This window comes from Syngnathus acus, chromosome 16 (assembly GCF_901709675.1).
Source record: "Syngnathus acus chromosome 16, fSynAcu1.2, whole genome shotgun sequence".
Lineage (NCBI taxonomy): Eukaryota > Metazoa > Chordata > Actinopteri > Syngnathiformes > Syngnathidae > Syngnathus > Syngnathus acus.
Window position 1 is genome coordinate 9,561,326 of NC_051101.1, and position 22,736 is coordinate 9,584,061.

The 22,736-nt window shown below is 39.4% G+C and overlaps 6 protein-coding genes across 12 annotated transcripts; 2 read left to right on the forward strand and 4 right to left on the reverse strand.

The window, feature by feature from the left end:
- Positions 1-499: 499 nt before the first annotated feature.
- On the reverse strand, positions 500-4,073 carry LOC119136199 (casein kinase II subunit alpha). The gene is made up of 13 exons (XM_037274519.1): positions 3,986-4,073; positions 3,738-3,867; positions 3,556-3,667; positions 3,362-3,463; positions 3,163-3,213; positions 3,029-3,088; positions 2,863-2,946; positions 2,670-2,780; positions 2,490-2,591; positions 2,313-2,413; positions 1,599-1,747; positions 1,434-1,523; positions 500-1,353 (listed from the first exon to the last, which is right to left on the reverse strand). The coding sequence occupies exons 2-13, from the start codon at positions 3,836-3,838 to the stop codon at positions 1,238-1,240; spliced, it is 1,179 nt and encodes a 392-aa protein (XP_037130414.1). The 5' UTR covers positions 3,839-3,867; positions 3,986-4,073; the 3' UTR covers positions 500-1,237.
- A 1,162-nt stretch (positions 4,074-5,235) lies between these two features.
- On the forward strand, positions 5,236-8,484 carry LOC119136258. The gene is made up of 9 exons (XM_037274609.1): positions 5,236-6,342; positions 6,409-6,461; positions 6,544-6,576; positions 6,728-6,775; positions 6,948-6,995; positions 7,076-7,126; positions 7,204-7,245; positions 7,635-7,898; positions 8,330-8,484. Exons 1-9 carry the CDS (start codon positions 6,206-6,208, stop codon positions 8,356-8,358), a joined length of 705 nt encoding a protein of 234 aa, XP_037130504.1. The 5' UTR covers positions 5,236-6,205; the 3' UTR covers positions 8,359-8,484.
- LOC119136301 (transmembrane immune signaling adaptor TYROBP) lies at positions 6,595-9,709 on the reverse strand. The gene is made up of 5 exons (XM_037274673.1): positions 9,432-9,709; positions 9,348-9,365; positions 9,147-9,281; positions 9,025-9,077; positions 6,595-8,949 (listed from the first exon to the last, which is right to left on the reverse strand). Exons 1-5 carry the CDS (start codon positions 9,499-9,501, stop codon positions 8,893-8,895), a joined length of 333 nt encoding a protein of 110 aa, XP_037130568.1. The 5' UTR covers positions 9,502-9,709; the 3' UTR covers positions 6,595-8,892.
- Positions 9,710-9,818: 109 nt separating this feature from the next.
- LOC119136260 (zinc finger protein 467-like) lies at positions 9,819-12,156 on the reverse strand. 4 transcript variants are annotated; one of them, XM_037274611.1, is made up of 4 exons: positions 11,735-12,137; positions 11,489-11,592; positions 10,770-11,305; positions 9,819-10,226 (listed from the first exon to the last, which is right to left on the reverse strand). In XM_037274611.1, exons 1-4 carry the CDS (start codon positions 11,785-11,787, stop codon positions 10,224-10,226), a joined length of 696 nt encoding a protein of 231 aa, XP_037130506.1. In that variant the 5' UTR covers positions 11,788-12,137; the 3' UTR covers positions 9,819-10,223. The 4 variants fall into 4 exon arrangements, 1 of the variants encoding a protein (XP_037130506.1); XR_005100681.1 differs by lacking the exon at positions 9,819-10,226 and having other exon boundaries at positions 10,747-11,305; positions 11,489-11,843; positions 11,985-12,156; XR_005100680.1 differs by lacking the exon at positions 9,819-10,226 and having other exon boundaries at positions 10,747-11,305; positions 11,489-11,840; positions 11,985-12,154.
- Positions 12,157-12,359: 203 nt separating this feature from the next.
- On the reverse strand, positions 12,360-14,135 carry LOC119136294 (TYRO protein tyrosine kinase-binding protein-like). 4 transcript variants are annotated; one of them, XM_037274661.1, is made up of 5 exons: positions 13,617-14,135; positions 13,208-13,280; positions 13,030-13,089; positions 12,790-12,939; positions 12,360-12,714 (listed from the first exon to the last, which is right to left on the reverse strand). In XM_037274661.1, exons 1-5 carry the CDS (start codon positions 13,683-13,685, stop codon positions 12,668-12,670), a joined length of 399 nt encoding a protein of 132 aa, XP_037130556.1. In that variant the 5' UTR covers positions 13,686-14,135; the 3' UTR covers positions 12,360-12,667. The 4 variants fall into 4 exon arrangements, with proteins under 4 accessions (XP_037130556.1, XP_037130558.1, XP_037130557.1 ...); XM_037274663.1 differs by having other exon boundaries at positions 13,030-13,080; positions 13,617-14,134; XM_037274662.1 differs by having other exon boundaries at positions 12,790-12,936; positions 13,617-14,133.
- A 374-nt stretch (positions 14,136-14,509) lies between these two features.
- Positions 14,510-21,104, forward strand: LOC119136174 (NF-kappa-B inhibitor delta). Its single transcript, XM_037274474.1, has 12 exons — positions 14,510-14,599; positions 16,010-16,137; positions 16,348-16,381; positions 16,463-16,650; positions 16,820-17,001; positions 17,384-17,489; positions 17,579-17,725; positions 18,014-18,065; positions 18,209-18,366; positions 18,870-18,986; positions 19,063-19,227; positions 19,444-21,104. The coding sequence occupies exons 1-12, from the start codon at positions 14,584-14,586 to the stop codon at positions 19,498-19,500; spliced, it is 1,350 nt and encodes a 449-aa protein (XP_037130369.1). The 5' UTR covers positions 14,510-14,583; the 3' UTR covers positions 19,501-21,104.
- The last annotated feature ends 1,632 nt before the right edge of the window (positions 21,105-22,736 follow it).

A 22,736-nucleotide genomic window follows, 5' to 3' on the forward strand; every position in this document is an offset into this window, starting at 1 on the left:
AAAACTTACGTGCATTGTTTTGTTTTTGATATATTAAAAAATCTGAAATTATTAAAAGTACTGCAGTGCGTTTGCGAAGACTACGGACTCCATACGTAGTTATTTGTGTAAAGTCGTCTTAAAACGAACACATTCTGCGGTGTTAGGCCGTTTTATGTAGAGTACTCGCTGGCTCGTATAGCTTAATGGTACGGTAGTTTCTATTTTGAAGACAAGTTATATTGTCATATTTAATTGCTATTTGTAATGGCTTAAAATAGTTTGGAATGCCTTCCACAACATTTATAAAGCGATTATTAATATTCTAACATCAGTCCACAAATTGGACACACTTCCACAAACTCGAGATCATTTTGACTGGTACTTTGACTTTACTTTTGTTTTGCTTTTAGACTGTAAATTGTTGAATGCTGAAATAAATTGCAATAGTTGTTAAATCTGTAAAATATTCAAGTCTATAAGGGGGGGGTGTTAAATTCAAAAAGACGGTGTCTGCAAATCCCTGTTTAAACTGTTTATTTTTTTTGAAGTTGTTTTTGTAGGTGATGACTCTTCCCAACATAAAACAAAAAGTTACAAAATTGTCTATGTCATCAAAATCATTTGTAAGAGACTTCATAAAAAAACAAACATGAACACATACATACACGTACAGAAGTGAACGTAACATAAAATTGGCAAACTATCGACCCTGTGATATTCAGCATTGGGTGCATGCAACCTGACAGTTACTGTAGAATATCTACAAAAGTCCAATTTTTGAATAATAGCAACTAACAACTTCAAAAGACCGACAACTCCTGCACATAGCGATGTGTGTGTTGTGTGTGCACAGCACCGAGCACACCAGAGTCCTGACTGTCGCGTGAAGTCGTGGGGAGGTTCACAGTGTCGTACAGCAGGTTCCCGCATCAAAACAGTTTCAAGCAAGACTGTATATTTGGAACATACAAAATAAATTTTATTATCCATTCTCTTCATGTCTACATCTTATTAGAATTGTCAACACACCCAAATTAATTCTAATAATCCTGACAGGTGTAACAATACATGATCTGTCAAGTCCAGGTGTCAAAATATAAATGAATGTGAAAAGCAATTTAAATCATCTTTGTTATTGTTGACATAAAAAGGGGAACTGTGGCGCGGGGGCCACAGTGAAAACTAGGCAGGATGTGGCCATGAGCACACACAAACACGGGACTCGGGGGGGTAACGGGGCGGGCAGGTGGGTCCCTCAGGGCTGGACCCCGGTGGCTGCAGGAACTTGTGTGGCCAGAGTGTTGGGGGCGGAGATGACGGGTGACCCGGCGATGTTTGCCAGCGGCTGCGAGGAGGTCATTGAGCTGATGCCTAGGACACGCAGTAAAGCTTGATTACTCACGGGGACTCGGACGGCGGGGCCTATTCCACTTTGGTATAGTTCAACCTACCAGCCATCATACTTGAGGAGCTGACTGGTGTCGAGCTGGCCGCCATCCCTCCAGGAGTGGGCCCCCTTCCCTGATCTCTGACGATGGGATCTGGAATGAGTTGGAGTCATAAGACTCACTTAAGACATTTGAGCCCGGTTTAGGTCAGCTGACTCAAGCACTAACAGAAGTATGGATGATCCATGGCCTCTTTGGCTGTCAGTCGGGCTTGATGGTCATAGCGCAGCAGTTTGTCCAGGAAGTCCAGAGCCTCTGTGCTGACCAGGTGCTGGTTCTCACTGTGTACAAACCTCTCCCACCTTTTACGAGAGTGTCTAAAGAACGGCAAAGAAAAACAAGTCATTTTATACCCAAGGCTTCCAACAGGCACTCCGCAGGACACATTCGGTCACCTGTTTGTAGAACCCCGACTGGTGAGGCTTTTTCACACTGCGCTTACACAATATTATTATCCAACACTGACACAGTCAGGTGTAGAAACCCAGATTGCACAAAAAAGGCAACTTACAACCCTCCTGCTGGCACACAACCAATGTGCATAACATGCCTGTGATGAAGCTTTCCAATTTGAAAAAGGAATTTCCTCAAAACTTAGAGGTAACAACAAAAACAAATACACTAAATTCATACATCAAACTGCACAAAAGATTCTTGCTTGATTTTCTATGACCACAACATGCACTCAAGAGTGTCATGCACTTTGGGTAAACTCAAGAAGCCATTGTCAGATGCAGGAAAAAAATAAAATAAAAATCTAGTTTGATTTTGTCATTACTGCGTGGGGCGGAAAGACTTTCTTTGATGCTACGAAGAAATAGTTCTGTCATCAATGGGAAGGCGATACTGAAAATGTTTCTGCAAGGATGGCCTCCGTCTCACCTTCCCAAAATGTCGTTGAACCGTGGATCCAATTCAATGTTGTACTTGTCGATGTAGTCGTACAGGTCCTCTGTGCCTAAGACTTTTGCAATCCGCACAAGCTGTAAAGAAAATCAAATGTTATCAGACACTACTAAAAATGTACCAGTTGTATCGCCAGGCCTGTTGTCAACCTACCTGATCGTAGTTGTCGTGACCGTGAAAGAAAGGTTCCTTTCTGAAGATCATGCTGGCCAACATGCAGCCCAAACTCCACATGTCAAGATTGTAATCATACATCTGCGCAAGAGAAGCAAGAGACGTTGCATTGATTCCGTCCCAAAAATACAAACACTTGACACATACTGTGCTCCTCACCTGGTAATCTACCAGTAGTTCAGGTCCTTTAAAGTACCTGGAGGCCACTCGCACGTTGTATTCCTGGCTTGGGTGGTAGAACTCGGCCAATCCCCAGTCGATTAGGCGGAGCTGAACATTTCCAACAAAACATAGGAGAGATGATTTCGCCACAATCGAATGTCGTAACTTGCGTGCCAAAGCGAGCCAGTACCTTTCTGTGTTCGTGGTCGATCATGACATTGTGTGGCTTCACATCTCTGTGCATGATGCCCATACTATGGCAGTAATCCAGAGCCTAAAGAACAGCAATGCAACCTGTCAAACTCACATCCCCCCCCCCCCCCGCGATAAAATGACACCTTACAAAGACGACTTACCTTTAAGATTTCATACATGTAAAACCGTATGTCAAAGTCAGATAGAGTTTGATACAATTGCTGTAAAATAGAAACATTCCGGTTTGTTATCAGATGATTGTTGTGCTCATGAAAGAGATAAGTCTGATGCATACCTTGAAGTCTGTGTTGTTCACATGTTCAAAAACCAGAGCGGGGGTTCGGGACTGGCGGGAGAAACAAAAGCGTGAATGAATAGGAACACAACTCCTAAAAATGGAAATGTGACCCCGCCCGTGAGGATCCTGCTGTTAGCCTCTTGCACGACTATTATACTAGTTCATTTTTCAACTGAGAGGAGAACAGAATACATACCACGGGATCCTTGACAATATCTAGCAGTGAGATGATATTTGGGCCGCCCCGGAGGTTCTCCAGGATTTTTATTTCTCTCTTGATTTTCTTTTTTTTCACCGGCTTTGAGAAGACAAAGGAACAATAATGGGATTTTAAGACAGTCAGAAAATATTTTGCGATAGGGCTAGTCCACCTCCGGATGACTGCCATACCTTTAGTATTTTCACAACCACTTTTTCATTGTTTGTGATGTTTATAGCTTCAAACACTTCACTATATTTGCCTCGACCAAGTTTTCTGACTAGCTGATAGTCGTCCTGGTTTCTGCAAGGTGACAATTTAGGAATTAATGATCGGACCAATTGGCAACTCTTCCACAGCGCGTCTGCCTTACCCCCACTCCACAACATGGGACTCATAGTCCCAGTATTCCCGAGGTCTCTGTGTGTTTACATCGGGGTAAACTCGAGAGCGGCTTGGAACAGGTCCAGACATATTCTACACAGAATCTTCTTGAAAATCTCCTACAAGACAAACAGAATCAAGATCACCGGAGTGTACACACCCTCAACTAAACACAATAGATCGCAACTACATATTTGAAATATTTTTTTCTCTCGCCGTATACATGATGACACATACCTGGGAGGTTACCTCCAGGAAGTTGGCGACGGATGAAAGGGAACGAGATCGGTTGAGAGGCCGCTAAAGTTCGAGAGCTACGCTGGCAAGCAGATATGACGACATATTTTACAACCATGGATAGACCAAAAGATTACATGAGTGACTTTGACTAGTTATTAAGACAAAGGAAGGTCGTCTAGATTTTTTTACATGGAAGTCATTACATGGCTGAAATTGACTAGGTTACAAATAGGTGTATTTTCACCTGGCTGTTAAATGGGGGCATCCAACCAGTTTAATCAGGACGTACGAGGTTCAATACAGTCATCACTGGGGGGCAACAACCACACAATACTTCCTGTAAGGGGAAAAAACAATGTAGGTTGATTTCAATCAATGCTGTCAATGAGGCAAACTAAGCTAACGCACGCCATCTACTATGGCTCAGAAGACCCAACATCTTTGATGTCGCTAAGCAATCAATCCACTCGCATGCTGTGATCAGGTGTCAAAAAAAGCTTCGTGGGGATGTGGCCAATTTGCCCGCTTCACGCTTTAACGAACGCGGCGGGTGCACGCAAGAAGCCCCCCTCGCTCAACGGCCTGCACAAGTGCAATGCAGCTAAGGAGCTAACGTTAGCTTAGCTTACGGGGCAAGCCGGCTAGCTGGCCGGGCTGCTAACACGTTAGCATTAGCTAGTCAAGTGGAGAGGCTAAAGCCGGTAGCAAGTCACATTTCACAGAACCTGCCAACGCTAAAAGAACGTGATTCCGCGACAAAAATCCATTTTGGACACCGGGAGGGGCGAATCGCCGATTTCTATTGTCATTGTTTATGTTAAACCGAGCCACAAGCTTCGAAAATTTCTATTTCCTAGAGCTAAAAAGTGCTAAGCTAACAGGCTCATGGGGGGAATGAATAGCCTGCTTGGATGGCGAGGCGAGTGGCTGGCAACGCCTTAAAAACACAGCCCGCAAAGACGAATGTGGCTACAGAGAACTAGCAAGACTACGCTACGTAGTCCCCGCTACCCCTCGAAGGTAGAACGGTCAGCGGTGGTAACAAACATACGACGATTCGTGGTCAAATACAATTACCTCTCAGCGTTGCTGGGACATCAATATGGCGATGCTTGGGATCAGGAGCTTAGCTCGGGCGCCGCAGGCGGCAGGGGGCGCTCTCCCTTCTCTTTTTCCCACCACTTTTGGGGGGGAATGGCCACCAACAGGTCGCATTGAAAGTGAACATCGTATTTCCTCTTCACTTGGCTGCATTATTTGAAATTTCTACGATGGATAACACGCAATTTCATTAACCGGTATCCCTATAAAAAATTTCAGGTAAAAGTAGAAATAATGAATCACATTCTTTGCATAAACTAAATTAAGTTCAAGTTTTACCAGTTATATAGGATACCCATTTGGATAACTTGCCTTAAGAATAACAAAATGAAACTGCTCACTATGCTTTTTTAAAATTATTATTAACAACCTGTACAGAGAAGAGAATTTGTTTGCAAATGATGTGATTTGACTAACAAAACAATTAAGTTAATTTATCTAATAATAACCAAATAAGCAAACCTGACAATATATTCAGCAACAATAATTCTTGCAATGTCAAACCATACTTACAAATGTAATATTTACTTTAATACAATATTTTGCTTCTCTAATTCCGTTGCATCATTTTTGTTCGTTTTTTATGCCTTGTAACTTCTGACAATCTCTTTTTGTTTTCTTTACATCGTGTCAATCATCATGCCCGAAAAAACAACAGACCTCTGTTGACTACAAGTTCCAGTACATATACAATTTTTTTTTTAAGTGTAGGAGGTAAAAGTAAAAAGTTGTCAGAAAACTAAATACTCAAGCAAAGTATAGATAACTGTAAAAACTAATTAAGTAAAGTTAAAAGTATTTGAAGCTTGCTATTTCCCACCACTCCTGAATGCTCCTTGAGTTACTTGTGGAAAAAAAGACCTTTGTTTTGGCAGTGGTCAGATTTGTTTACAATCGTGATACAAAGAACAAAATGCAATCAGGCCTGCATTTTGTTGAAAGGATACTTGGTTGGTGGTTGCGGAGGGGGAGGGACAGCCAGGGGCATTTCCCCGAGATAATTATCCACATATGACCGGTCCAGACAAGACATTGGATTGATAATATAAAAAGAGCTTTGTCAACCCTGCAAGCTCTTATTTTCTTAGTCGAGCCGCGCGCTGTCAAACAAAGACAATGGAGTCGGGTTGGAATCTTTCATTAAAGGTCAAAGGCCAACGGGAGGAGAACAAGGTGCCTTCAATAAAAAGCCTCGGTTGCAATCCTGAGTCTTCACCGTTGGACTGCTGGACACTGACGTCAACAATGAAGCTGTGAGTTTCCATATTTTAATTTTGAATTTTGAACTTTCACTAACGATTTGAACTTTATAATTTCAGTGTTATATGCTGGCTGATGCTCCTCCCGCTTGTTACAGCAGCTCTAATCAGAGGTGAGCCAATATGATGATCAATTGATTTGCTAACAAATACCACAACTGTTTCTCTTTTTCTCCTTTTTGAATGTTTTTGTAGCACGGAGAGAAGATGTTTTAAGTTTTCTGAATGGTGAGAATAATTCTGCCAGACTTTTCAAAGCATTTATTGTTATTGTCCTGCTTCTTGATTTTACTATATGGTACAGTATTTTGATGTTAGTCAGTATTTTGAACTCCTAGAACAAAATGAAAACATTAATTGTTCATCTCTGTTGTTGTAGATGCCCTCAGCACAAAAACAGGAGAGACCATGCCTGCAATTATGACAGGTCTGTGACATCGAGAGAAATCGACAGATGATAAGAATAACGATAAATGATGATAGACGATAAGAAGAATTACACACATCTGGTAGAGGCAAAATCAAAACCGAGTTTCAGTTTTGTTATGCTTGTGACATGATTTTTTTAAAATCATGGTGTTATGAGTCATCTTTCGCAGGGCACAGAAACCCGCCAAGTGAACCAGAGAAAGGTCAAGATTCTCAAGGTACTGTACTCGATACTCCTACAGTTTATGAGTCAGAATGAAAGTAATATGAACTCATTTTTTTCAACATTAATTTTCAGATCTTTCAGAGGATCAGTCTTTGGAGAGCGCCAACCAAGACAAAATTACAGGTGTTTAATAAATGAAAAATGCTGAAAATATTTTGAACTTCAGATCAAATGAATAGTAATAATAATCATAATTGCAGAACCTGAGGTGTCTGATGCGAACCTTGGAGGGGAAAGCAAAGGTAGAGCTTTAATGATTATCAAATAGTTATGTTGTGTATACTTTATAATTTCACACATTAAAAAAAGTTGGACACCTTTGAGGCTATCATGTGGAATAAGCAAAATTTCAGGTTAATGTGTAACAATAAACATAATTAAAATTGATTAACATGAAGGGGAAAAGAACTTAAAAATGCATCAAAATCTTGGCAAAAACACCAAATTAATTAACATAATTGGATTACTATGGAATTAAACTCTTAGTCAGTTTAAAACATCAATTTCCAAAAATCTAATTGTCCTACCCTTTTTTGGGATCTGTCTTCCCATTTGAAACCCAATCATTATTATAATGATGTAGATTCTACCTTAAAGGTGTGAAATCAACATTTTGTCACTGCTTCCAAAGACCTTGACAGCGATGAGGCTCCTCAATCAAAGGAGGAAGACAAAGCTCCACCTCGCAGACGAACGGGAGCGCCGCTTGCGAGCAGGAGACGAGCTCAAGATCAACAATGTGGAGAACGAGTCGATCTGAACAGTGAGGAGGCCGTTACTGATGCTATGAACGTGCCAAGCAGGCTGCCTGTCCAAGACACGAGTCTCCAGATGACAACGTCCGTTGAAGGGGTCCACTCGTTGGACACGAGCAGAGAACTGGATGTTCATGATGGTGAGTTTAAATGTTGAGTCTAAGTGCTTTCCCTCAGAAACAAGATCATTTGTCAGTTCTGAAACACATCCAATTGACCCAAGACTTTTGATGGGAACATTCTTCTGCCTTCATCTAATTCCGTGACATACTTTTGAGTCAACCTCTTGGTGTTTTATTTATCATTTTTTCCCATTTTCTGTGACTCAGTCGCACCCATCCATTGACTCACTGTCAGCAGCAGGTCAGCCAGTTCCAGTTGTTGCCCAGATTTAGACTTGTATTCACTTTGAGCTTTTCTAGGCACTGGGAAAGGGAACAAGGTTCAAATTCAATGGAACAAAGAATTAAATTTGCAAAACAAAGGGTATACATTGAAATTATGTGAAAAGAAGACACAAAAAGGACAAAATGACAGGTTGTTAATTCATTATCTGTATGATCGTCTTTAGGCCGTCCAGTGGGAGCTTCTCCAAGCTGAAAAAAGGCAGACTCTACCCGGACTGGTTGGGAGCCAATCACAGGGCACAAATGGTGACAGAAAAGCATTCACGCTCATATTAACATCAATCAATGACTTCTGTTACCTATTATTTTCTTCAAAAATGAAAAGTGGCCTTTGTTTTTTTTAAACTTGATAACTGGTGTGGCAGTACAGTAGTCTTTAACAAGAGTACCATTTTGGTTGTAGTACAAAGAATACAGGAAGAGAAGAAGACAAGTGGTCTGGACAAAACTTTCGGTTCCTTTCTGTTTTTTTTTTGTTTTTTTTAGCTAAATGTGAGCCAAGAGAATAATTTAGCTGAAAACTGTCTGGAAAAAATAAATGCATATGGGATAAAATGGGGTAAGCTTTGTTTTCTTTTCATTTAGTGTCTCTCTTTGTTTACATAACTATCATACATGAGTATTATCAGTGCTAAATAAACTTGTAGCCCATATGGAAACATATAATCTATGAGATCAAAATAGGACGGTACAATTCAAAAAGTTAATACAATGGGAAAAAAAAGTTTCATTTCCTGAAGTGTTGAAGTTCACTATACACATCCGATTGAATTCCGTGTAATTCCTACAAGATAAGAGCAAATTAAAATGCCATCAGTTTATTTTCTTTTAATTTAATGTAAAACAAATTACACTTCACCTGATAGGGCGATTCTGTTATCTCATCCGGTTTGGGTTGTCCATGCCTTTTTGCTGTTAATAAAAAAATATAAATTACTGATCAATATCTTAAAAAAAATAGCTCGTAAGATTAACGTTTACCGTCTTCCTGTGTTCTTTTCTTGTGGAGTATTAGCAAGTAGAAGACAGAAACCGCAATGAAGATTGTCAAGACGATATCAGAGACAATAATGCCTATGACCGACTGCATGCTGATGAAATAGCAAGCGCCACATTCTACCAAAGACACACAAAAATAAAGTCAATCATTACAATGACTAAAATAAAAAATAATGGACGTACCTTGTTGTCCTCCAGATCCTGCAAAATAGGTTTACGATCAGGGAATTGTGCAAACACAGCACATTTTATGGATGTAACACTCACCAAATAGTGAATTTGAAATGCAAAATGTATCCTTCATGCTGTTTTCCGTCTCAAAGGAAAGCTTGTCCATCGGCAGTCAAGTTCCGCAAGTGAGACTTCACTTAACTGTGGACACGTGATTGTGTTTGGAGGTGGACCAGACATCCTCTTTTTCCCGGACCTACTTTTGTGCTCTAAAAAAACATCCGAGGGGAATTTCAAATGAACTGATGATATGCTGTTTACAGTACTTACCTGACTTGTGTCGTAAAATGTTGGGAATGACTCAAATCTCCATTTCTTAAGGTGTATCACATGACATGTGTGATCATTCATTTAAAATCATTCTACATAATTTTATGATTCAATACTTCTCCACATGATTCCACATTGTTCAATGTCATTCCGTATAATTCACTCTCATTTTATTTCATGATTTAAGGCATTCCACATGCTTTCATATTTTGTCGTTCAGCATTTCTACACAAATTGATTCATCTATTAAAGAAAAAAAGTGCCATTTGCTTCTGATTTTTCTTCTTAACAAGTCTTGACAAATGAGGGCAAAACCTTTAACATGAAAAGCTGAACAAATCAAAACCTTCAACACTAATAGAAACTCAGCAACGTGCCCGGAATATAAATTGAAAGTAATTAGTTAAAATCCACAACTAAAACCAAAATAAACATCAAGTATGATGAAAATTACAAAACTCATCATCCCGAGGCTGGTTAACTATATTCTCAAATTCATTACGACTCAAATAGAAGGTGAAATCATTGCTCATCTCCCCAACACACTCGGAATTCTCTTTAGCAAGAGTCTGAGCAGGCAACAGGGTTCTCGCCAGTGTGGATTCTTATATGGCTTTTTAAGCTTCGCTTGGCTACAAATCTTTGGCCACAAACAGAGCATGAAAAAGGTTTCTCGCCAGTGTGAGTTTTTGTGTGCCTTTTTAAATGTCCATCCTGAGAGAATGTTTGGCCACAAACTGAGCATGAAAAAGGTTTCTCACCAGTGTGGATTCTTGTGTGCCTTTTTAAATGTCCACCCTGAGAGAATTTTTGGCCGCAAACTGAGCATGAAAAAGGTTTCTCACCAGTGTGGATTCTTGTGTGCTTTTTTAAATGTCCCCCTTCAGAGAATTTTTGGCCACAAACTGAGCAGGAAAAACGTTTCTCACCAGTGTGGATTCTTGTATGAATTGTTAAAGTTCTCTTCACTGAAAATCTTTGGCCACAAACTGAGCATGAAAAAGGTTTCTCTCCAGTGTGGATTCTTGTGTGCGTTTTTAAATGTCCCCCCTCCAAGAATTTCTGTCCACAAACTGAGCATGAAAAACGTTTCTCACCAGTGTGGGTTCTTGTATGAAGTGTTAGAGTTCCCTTCCGAGTGAATCTTTGGCCACAAACTGAGCATAAAAAAGGTTTCTCACCAGTGTGGCTTCTTGTGTGCCTTTTTAAATGTTCCCTCCGAGTGTATCTTTGGCCACAATCTGAGCAGGAAAAGTTTTTCGTCACATCATCACTATCTGGTGCTGGAGCTGCTTGTGATCCTTCACAGTGGTCTCCATCACCTTCTCTGGTCATTTGTTGACTAGAGCTGCAGGTTGGAGGCTCCGCCCCTTTGCTCACCTCATGTTGACCCTCATCTAAACTCTTCACAGGAACACCAGTTGATGGCATCTTGTAGATATCCTCCTCCTCCTCCTTTTTAATGTCGCAGGAGTCTTCTTCCTCCTCTTTAATACAAGGCCACTCCGTCTCTTCCTCCTTTTTTATGATGCAAACAAACGTCTGCTCCATTTGTTCATTCAAGTGGTGGACCTCTTTGCCCACATCTTCCTCTTTAATACGAGTGAGCTCTGGCTCCTCCTGCTTAACTTCACTGATGTCTGCAAAACAAGGCAAACACACATCATAACAATGAAAGTTACAGTTGAAGAGAAACTGGCAAAACCTATACAAGGACTTTTTCAATCTGCCTATCACACATGATTTCGATTGAATTCTACTAAAAATAAACACTGGAAGAGGATTCATAAGAGAAAATAATTATTTCCTAAGCAAGTACTAACCAGCTCTGCGTAAGACAACATAAGGCTGCAGCCAAAGATCTTCCAGTCGACTATGGTCCTTTTCCTCCACGTACTTTGCTGTGGTCCTTGCAAACATTTTCACACTGCAATCACAACACTTGTTCAACGATGTTTGGCAAACAAAAGGTGTCTTTTGTTTTTGCAAATGTGATTACGCGTTATCATCTGGTAGAGTGCATGAAGGCATTGAGATTTAAAATCGGGGGCATGCCCGCCTGCAACCACCATTGTAATTTCCACGGTACAGTATTACTCTCGGTACAGGCAAGAACCAACATTTGACGATGAGATCCAACATTCGTCGAGGACGCTGCTCAGTTAGCCTTTGTGTCTACTTGACAAAAGACAGTTGTAATTCAACGATAATGCCAATAATCAATATCATAAAGTTAGCACTGTGGTAGCTACCATGCTAATGAAAGAACTGCAACTAAGCAGTACTACAAATAACGGTGGTAACGAGGTCGTAACTTACCTCTTACTTTATGTTACTGATTCACCACATAGGTTGCGTTTTTATTTGATGCAGCCAAATAGAAGGAGATAAGCTTCTGTTCGAGTGCTTAAACCAAGCGGGGTTCCGTAGTCTTTGGTTTACTTCCTGCTACGTAATGATGATGTCATTTGAGAGAGGTCCCGGACGCCCTCTAGCGATGGACTGTGGGAAGTTCAATGTTGTAGTTGCCCAGCAAACAAACCAACATTTTTGCGTGCAAAAAAAAAACATTTTGTGCACGTTTTCCAAAAAAAAAAACCCAACCCAAATAAATTTTAAGGGTGTCCATTAAAATAAGTTCCTATATTTACGTTTCCTCATTTATTGCAGGATCATAAGATTGTATACAGAGGCGAGTGTCTAGAAAATTGGATTTTATTTGTTGCAATAATGGTTAGAAAGACAGATTTAATAGGCTACATACGTACAGTACCAAACGGTATGTATAAGCCTATGTACAGTGCTTTTATGATATTTTGTGTAACTTCATGGCATTCATGCCAAATACTCCTTTTTTTCAACATGAGACAAAAGTAATATCCAAATTTGATGCTTGAAGGTAACAGTGTCTTTTTAGATTTCAGGATAAAGTAAAAAAAACAAAAAAACAGTTCAGCTTTATTTTTTAAGGTTAAAACTCAATAATCTGTGTAGAAAAACGGTCAGGTCTTCTTCGACGCCCGGAAATTCATATACGTTTTGTGATCCTCTGTGAAAAGATGGGGACAAAATGAGTCATTTGTACCAGACCGCACCCACATCACACTAATTACTATTTTCTTACGCTTTTCTCTGTGCTTTTGACTTTTGCTTAGCTGAATTCTGGCACATTGGTAGGTGATGATGACGAGTATAAGGGTCAACAGCACATCGGCACTTATAATACCCGCCAGTATGCCAGGCTCGATCGTGTAGCATGATGCACGGCCGTCTGCTGGGGTAAACAACACACAAATCAAAGCTATCGTTTTGTGGCCCTGAACATAAAGTTGCTTAAACCTAGTAACAGGCTGTGCAGGTGTACCTAATGTTATGGCTGGTGAGTGTCCTGTCACGTTGTATGCCACCCCAGAGCCTTTGAGAGCTTGAGAGAGAGAACTCACATCAAATTTATAACACCTCTTTGAGTTATGACATTAGGTTGCGGTTTTACTTCCTTCACAGGAAAACCCACCTTAGAAGCAAAAACGGAAAGTACTTACTGCAGAGTACAGAGAATAACAGCACAAATGATTTGGCGCATGCCATTATCCCCGCGCTTGGCTGTGACATTTTCTAAAAGACAAAATGAATAATTGAGCAACAAATAGCGAGGTAGGAAGGTATGGAGGATGGATAGATAGAGATAGAAAGATAGAGAGAAAGAGAGGGGGAAAAATTAGATGGATAGATAGATAGATAGATAGATAGATAGATAGATAGATAGATAGATAGATAGATAGATAGATAGATAGATAGATAGATAGATAGATAGATAGATAGATAGATAGATAGATAGAATTTGTTCATTTGTTTGTCGGAGTGTGCAGAACTCACATAATCGTTTGATGAGCAAGTCAACTATTATTTTCACACTGTTCTATACGAATGTGCGAATTTATATACTCTTACCTGTGGTGATGTGCCATCCACGAGCCAGAAGAGGTATGACTTCAACTGCGTCTGTAGTTTTCCTTTCATTGTCTCTAACGACTGGATTCCGCCCCCTTTTGGGCACGACAGAGGTCGGAGACGCTTCAACGTTTGTTAACAGCAGAGGGCGCTGTCCACATAAGAGTTACATGCACTGTGTAGGGTTAGGGTTAGTTTTACTAAAAAGTGTGCAGTGTATCTTCAGATTCCTCACACTCTGTCCCTAAATAGAAATTCAGATTATTGTGTAAAGAACGAGTCTCAAATTAAAGTAGATACTGTAACTACAAGTAAATTAAAAACTACAGGCTTTTATTAATGGTTACATGCAATACATTTTGAATGACTGAGATTGGCTGGGCAACCAGTTTATGGTCTCTCACCCTAAGTCAGCTATGATAGACCCATATGAAAATGAATGGCTGGATTTTCAATTGAATTTGATCATATTTTTGGTCATTTTTCCATGTTATTTTTTTTAACTGTGCATATGCATGTTACAGTGGCTGTTTATTTTTTACTCTAACCTTAACCCCTTACTCTAACCTTCAAACTATACTAAATATGATGATGATATTATTATTAATAATAATAATAATTTGAATCAACTTTTTTTCATTCATGTTCTTCAGTGAACAGACATCAATTTATTAAAAATAATAATAATAATAATTTGAGCTGTCTGATTTCAGAATGTACACTATATATGTTGGAATGAGTTAGTGGAAGTACTCACAAACACACACACACACACACTCAGACAAACACACGCGAAAGGGCGTGGATAACAGCACACACACGTGTGTGGGCGGTGTACTCTGTGTGTACAAGCAGTGGTGCGTAGTCAACAACAAGGCAGACAAACTTCAGACAAGCGCAACGTCACACATCACACATCTGCTCGCTGTTGTTGGACTCTTCTAATACCAACCAAGACCTCAGAGACATGCACTATGATAAAGGTGAGTACATTTTAATCCATTTTTTTCATTCATGTTCTTCTGTGAATGGACATCAAATATTTGACATGTTAGTGATTGCTATGAATCCCTTCTTAGTATTACAATTGACATTTTCCTATCATTTCTGTAAAGTATGTATCAATTATGTAGTGATGGTATAGTCTGTGTTAGAAAGTGCATCTTGGTATTTGACTGAATAAGAACATATCGGTCTCTCCTCATCTTTTCTCATAGTTTCTGATTCTGTTTGACCACAAAATGACGACATTGGCAATGTGCAGCTGCTTCTCTCTCCCGCCTGTTGCGCTTTCTTTCTCTCTCGCTCTTTTCTGTGAGGAGGGAGCCCAAAAGAGATAAGTCACTGGAATCCCCATCGTCCCTCCCACGCACATGACTCAGTGTCCAGGGGTTTCCACTGCCCGAATTTGAATATCGCAAAGGGCAACGAGATTAACCCTAACCCTAGGAGTGTGCTCCGAGTCTCAATGTATGGAGAACTGGCCATTGCATGTTCTTTCTGTGCTTCCGTGGGATTTCTCTGCATTCTTCTACTTCCTTCCACTTTTCATAAACATCCTTTTTACGAAGACTCTAAATTGCCCGTTGGTGTAAATGGGTGGATGGATATAAATTATAAGATCACAAGTTCAAACATGAGTAGAAATTATTTAAATGTACCGACACTTTCCAAGGTCTGGTACAGTTTCTAAACTATCACCCTGATCAAGAACAACCCAGGTATTAAAAAGGCCTGCCAAGAAATATTCAAAGAGTCTCAGTGTTGTGAGTTTTACGTGACCAGAGATGCTAATTTATTGCTATGGGCTGTTAGTGGGAGTCCCCCAATTTCATCAATACATTTCAAAATTTGGACAGAATAACAAAATGACAGTGACTCCTTCAGCACACATAAAAATTGGTTTTAGAATAAATGACACTCAAAAACAACATTCAAAGCTTGGTAGGTGCCAGCAAACCAATATTGTAAATGAAAGCAGCCAAGCAAAAAGGCAGCTAAAAATGTTTATATGGACCTAAATAAATGTTAGCATACCATGCTAAAAATGAAAGAGAAACAAGACCACAACAGTAGTGCAGTGCATTCGACAGCAGACAAGTGATTGTGCCAATTCGACGACGTTTGTGTGTGTGCCGCAGTAAGGAAGATGTGGTTTGTGTTTCTGTGCGTGTAAAAGAGCCACGCGGAAGATGTCATAGAAAACATGTATGTTATCCCATTGTGAAGGTTTTCTCTTGTGGCTTCCTAATGGAGTCGATGCGTCAGACAGATCACAGAGTGGAAACATCTTTTTTTGTCGCGTGACGCGTGACTTTTTCCTGTTGCGCTCATTTACCTATTCTGTGTATAAAAAAAAACATAAATTCAGCGTGTAAATTGTTGTCCCACAGCGCCAAAGGAGAAGCCATGCTACACTCAGCCCACAGTGAAAAAACTTCTGGAACAAAAGAGGAAGCGAGAGATGTCGTCGGGGCTCACCTCTTACCCCGCAAACACAACTGGTCACAACATGCTTACTGTAAGAAACATCTCATAGCACAACGGTACCGTATTTTCCGCACTATAAGGCGCACCTAGAAACCTCCAATTTTCTCAAAAGCCGACAGCGCGCCTTATAATCCGGTGCGCCTTATATATGGACCAATATTGAGCCTTATAGTGCGGAAAATACGGTATTATGTCACTAATAAAATGACCCCATTTTCTTTTTCTTTATTTCCTCTCACAGCACCTGCCGGCGTCAGAACAACAGACATGTGCAGGTGAGATTTGGACAATTCCTGTACAATAGTTTTTGAATTTTACAATTAGTGTGCCCACCTTGGCTTCTCTCTCCAACTCAGGTGCATCAAGCAGCTATACGGAAATGCCAGCTATGAGCTGTGAGTTGTGGGCCCCCATGCAGGAACCTGCTCTATCTTATGACCCCAATCAACCTGGACCAAGCTTCCCTATGGGCTATAATGTTCCACTGGAGTCCGCTTTCAGTTCGCAGCAGCAGCATCATCCAGGATTTGAGTCTCAGTCTTACGTGAGGAAATAAATAAATAAATGAATAACTAAATAAATAGACAAATAAATAGACAAATAAGTATACAAATAAATAAATAAACACATAAATAAATAAACACATAAATGAATAAATAAATATATAAATAATTTTGAGTTGAATTTGAGTTTTTTTTTCTTTCTTTGAGCAGGAGTGCCAGATGGCAGCTGCAAATCAGGGCGCAGCGTCTACTTGGACCCTTCTCGGACCCAGTCAGCCCCCCCAGCCAACTTTCGGGTCCTGGTTGGACACCGACACACTCGAGAAAGCCAGGATGATGATGAGAGAAATGGACTACAGTAAAATCATCGGTCAGGATGAAGATGGAGACACGTGAGTGATCAGCCATGAAACATTTAGTATATTCGGAGATTTGTATGTAACGTTGTATGAATGAGTGTTTCTTACTAGTGTGACTGTCTGCTAAACTGTGTGTGTTGATGTTTTGTAATCATAGAAAAAAAAAAAACATCCTGAGTCATACAAGTTCTAAAAGGAAACTGGGTCAAATGTATGAGGCTACCCACATGTTTATGGTCACTTGTTAGAAATTATTTCCTAAAAAGTCACTCATTAGAATAATTGGAAATTCCAAGTTTTGATTTTTATGGATTGTAAAGGTGTTTTTTCATGCTTATAATTGACAGATGGAGAATTACCAGCATTTGTTGTTGGCTAATTATTTATTTGTTTCCGTTGTTTTGTTTTGGGTCAGCATTCTGCATATCTGCACAGCTAAGGGTCTCAGGGAGTGGGCCTTTGCCGCAGCAGAGAAGCTGAGGGATTTGGGGAAGCTTGATGCGAAAGAGCACAAAGGCAAAGTATGGAAAAGCAAGCAATTTTAATACATGGACACATTCTTGAATTGTGAGCAACATTATACATTTGTATTTTGATTTTGCATGAATAGACTGCCTTATTGGTGGCCGTGACAGCAAACCAGCCAGACATTGTTCACGATCTGCTGACATTTGGAGCGGAAATTAATGCTTGTGATGACAAAGGGCAAAATGCTCTTCATCTGGCTGCCCACGATGGCCTACCAAGGATAATGCAGGTATGGGGCTGAACCACTTTGGACTAATATGCTTCAAATTTTTAACATTTATTGAATCTTCATTCTTCTTAAAAGAAAACAAAAAAAAAAAAGAACTGTGTTAGGGATAATTTGGAAAAAGTGGGGAAAAACATTTATAGATACAGTACAGATAGTTTTTCAAGGTTTCAGTTTAGTTTCTTGCTCATTCGAGTCATGGTAATATGTAAAGGTTGAATCGAGGCAAATCATATTATTTCTATTTAATCAAATATTTAAAATTTAATCCAAAATCTTTTTTTTTTCTAGGTAATTCTGTCCAATAAACCTGCTGTCAACCTGGAGGCCAGAGATTTTGAAGGTAATGTCTCACTATTACAAAAACATTCTTATATTTATGTACAATATGAACAGTACTTGTCCAGAGTGTCATCAACATGAACTATTTACTAAAATATTACGGGTACCTATCCCTTGTTCAACTATTTGATATTTTTGTGCTAGGTATGACGCCTCTGCACTGTGCAGCCATTTCTCACAGTGTCACCATGAAGGCTTTGTTTGCCTGTGGGATGGCCGATGTTAACCTTCAGGCTAAAGCTGAAGAGAAGCTCTGCTGTGTGCAGGTGCTTCTCAATGCAGGCGCTTCGCCACTCAGCCAGGTGGAGTACAAACGTCCATCCTCTATCCATTTATCGTTTATTATCTCTGTAAAGTCAAACTCATTTTTGTCACGGGCCGCATCGTAGTCATAGTTACCATCGGAGGGCCATTATGAACGTCAACATTAAACTGTTCAAATATTTTCAAAAGAGCAATGGTAACAAAAATTTCTAGCAATATCTGTATTTCTTTAAAAGTGAAGACAATTTGTAAGTTTAGTATTGACACATGAAGACAATTTGTCTTCGGGGGCCACATCAAATGTTGTGATGGGCCATATTCAGCCCCCGGGCCTTGAGTTTGAGACCTAAAGGCTTTAAATGGATAATATTAGTGACATATATAGTATCACTTGTATTAAAAAAGGGGAACTACCCGAGCCGACCACAATGATGTCGTCACTTTTGTTTTCTTTCTAGTGATATTTGCATATTCCAGCGCAACTTATTGTGGTTTTGTTATGGCCCGCCCCCCCCCATCTCCCCCACTTGCTAAATTGCAGGAAATCAAAAGTAGCAAGACAGTTCTACACTTGGCTGTGAAGGAAGGGAATGTGGACCTGCTCCACTATCTGCTCAGCATCCCCATGCATAATGTCAAAGACTTTGTCAACATGAAAGTGAGTACCTGCTGTTCACTGCATGAAAAAGTCACTGTGTGGTCAGTGTGACTCAGTATCCAATTTCTACTTCAAGGCACACGGCCACACAGCTTTACACATGGCGGCCTGTCTCCATGGCAACCCCCGGCAGGAGGAGATCCTGCGGCTCCTTCTGAGCAAAGGAGCTGATCCTAGCATCCGCAATATGGAAAACGGCCTACCGGCGCATCTTCTGCAGGGCGGCCTGCAAGGGGAGCAGGTGAGCCAAATTCTTTGTTGTCAATAAAATTAGCTAAATAAATAACAAAGTAAAATATTGCGGGTTTTCTAACTCACTCAAATAAATTAAGGAATTCAGAAATTAGATCAATGATTACAGGTAAATTAATTATATTATAAAAAATAATTATCCATTAAAAACAGCTAAATTCATTATAAAAAAAACAACATATTTATAGAATCAAATTTCTTTCAGCTTAAACTCTTGCTGAAGAAACGTCGACGTCCAGTGGCCCCGCATGACCAGGAATGATTGAAAGTCTTCCATGAAGAAGGGATGACAGAAAGGCGTTTGAGGTTAATTCACATTGGATTTCAACTCTTAAAATGATTCGCCACTAGCTGCTTTTCAAGTACAGAACAAGTTCATATTTATATTTTATTTTCTATGAGGCATTCATATTGAGGACCTTTTATTTCCAATTACAAACCCATGCTGTTTGGAACATTTTTTTTTAAATATTTATTTTTCCTCACATTTTGAATTAAGTACATGTCACTCGTCACAATATCAGGTTATGATTATCATCTTTGTACGAGGATAATTTTTGATATTGTATGAATCTTCTTAGATTGTGGTTGTGTATCTCAGTACCAAAGTTAAATCGGTGGCTGGGTGATAGAGTTCTCATTTTGCTAAAATTCTTTGATTTCTATGAAATCAATCAAGGACTCAGAAATCATAATGATGGCATTGGCCGTGATGCTGCTGCTGAATTCAATCAGCACATTTACTTATGTTGACATTGATGACATGTTGAAAATGACCTGTATGCATCATACTTCTACATGTAGTTTACTGTGTAAAACTACTTTAGTTTGTTCTATGTCTCAAGACCAAAGCGTGACACAGTGCATGCCAGGAGTGAGTCATGACCCAAACAAAAGTCATGTTTGGGATATTCTTATGAGCATGGGGGAAATTGAATCACTCAAAGGAAAGTTTAAACAACTGTCACCTTCACTTCACAAAAATCCCAACATCTCGATTACTATGATCAGAAACCACCAAGAGGGGTAAAATTTGAATTTGACTGTAATTTCAGTGAGAAAAATAAATGTTGAGGTCTCTGACTTGTATGCGTTGTTTTGAATGTTTCTTATGAAACGCATCACCACTGCTGAGAAATATTATTTCAAAAATTACTCTGACACATAACCTCAAATATGGAAGTCAGGTGAGGGAACCATGTCGATTTATGATTTTTTAAGATTTTTTTTTCTGTGGCTCATTTGGGTTCAGCTAAAACGTGACTTGTTTCCATTTATCCAGATATTTGTGCCTTGGTGGATTGGTTCTGTCTGAGTGCTGTTAGCCATTAATAATTTACTTAATGGTGATTATCCAATAGCTAAATCACCCGAAAGGAATTGAAGCTACAAAAAACATGTTGACAGACAAACCAAATCCTTCATTCAATGCATGTGCCAAAAGCAACATCTGTGTTATGACATCGCATGATGAACAAGGCTTTGATTTGTTTCATGTTTTCTTTCTTTTTTAATATATTGCAACCAACTGTGACAGTCAAATATTTGCACTTCTGACAAAAGATGAACTTTCTCTTTGTATTCTTAATTTGGATCTGCAAAAACAAAAACTGCCATGAGTGTGAGAAACATTTGAGTACATTTTTTATTGATCATCCGGGTGCGGTCCAACAACCATAAAACACTTTTATGAATGTTGCACACTTCGGTTCTGATGCCGACCTCTCCTTGCTTCATCAAAATACTGCATTTGCTATACGGCTGGAGGAGGCACTGCAGCAAAGGAGAGAGTGAAGAAAAAAAAAAAGAGACAATTAGAATGTTACAGACGATGATTTTACCAGAAACTAAAGTGTGCTCACCGTCTGTCTTTGGTGTTTGAGTATTGGATGATCTGCAAATAGAAAAAGAGAAAAAAGACTTGAGTGCTTGTGTTTTTGGGGCTCGCAAACATGCAGAGGCAACATTGGATCAGGCATAATCAGATTGTGAGAAGGTCTGCAGGTAAGGGGTATTTAGTCACTCCATATTGCAAGTTGTACAAAAGAGTTTAAAATAAACAAACCAATTTCTTTTTTTTTTTTTTACTCTGTGTTGTCCAACAAGCGACATGCGATATATTTAGACGTTACACTATACCAACACATGACGAGTGGCCATTCTGAAAATCATAATTCCACAACTCTGTCATGTTTTGGGGAGTGTGTATTTAATTGAGGAATGATGCAGGTTAGTATATCCTTTGCTTGGTCCACTGCTTCAAAAAGTCAAACTCATACAACATGCACAGGCGCAACATCCACTAAACGCTTCTTACTTGGAGGAGGATTTTACACATTTAGTGCATTTGTTACCTGTTTGAGGAATGATACATTGGTTACTAATATATCGGTGTGTACACTCACCGTACACTTCGTTGTACACACGCACGATCTAATGAGATCCAATATGTTGGTGGTACTGAAAATTCAGTATTTGCAAATATAACCATCAATATATGGTGGTAGTACCGTAAATAATCAAGTTCCAATAACAGTTGTGATACAATAATAATAATAATCATATGATAGTGTTGTTTCCTAACGTTTACTGAGCTAAGGAACATATTTTACACAAAAATAGAGAGGAAGAAATAATAATGGTCTTTTCGGAGTTTAGTCACAAATGTACTTAGTTTGAAATCTGGGCCTGTTTTGTTGAACATAAAAGCTGACATTCAAGTTAATTGCATCTACTGCCATCTAGCGGATGAGCATTTAATTGTTCTGCCTGTCACTTCATAGCTGGTACTTATTTTTTTTTTTTTACTATATTATACTGTATGTATAATGCATGTACATTTTGATCAAATTAGCAGGACTTATTTTGTTGGATCTCAATAGCTAGTCTGTGCACGTGTACCTAATAAAGAGTCCAGTGAGCGTACTACAGTGAAGGTGCAAAATAAGTTAAAAACGTACTTAAGGCTATTAAAATGCCAGCCACAAACATGACAATGGCAAGGACAAGCCCTGTGGTCCTCAAAGTCTCTTCATCTATCAGGGGGACACATTGTAATAAACTTCAAGTAGTTATTATACACATACTTTAATTGGATAAATGGCTTACCATATTCAAAGTCATTGTGATCTCGATACGTTGCTTCTGTGAGTAAAGGGGGGGAAGAAAAAAAAGAACATTAAGGGTGTGTGCAGTACAACTGCAGCATTGCATCCACAAATCTCTGGAGTGTTTTTTCCCCCCTCTCTCTCTCCACTCAATGCGTTTCTCAGCAGAAAAGATGCACAGCAAAGGAAGGTGGAGCAACAGAATCTAGCACTAGCTATTGTATTTCCTGGCAAGTATTATTCTGATTATTGGCATTACAAGCAAAAATCTAAAAGCTATCCACTGCATATAGTATGTTTTTTTAATTACATTTTAAACGGATTGCATTTATAATTTCTCCCAAGGCAAATGCAGCAATAACATTTCAAAGGCCAGACACTCTTGCAGAAG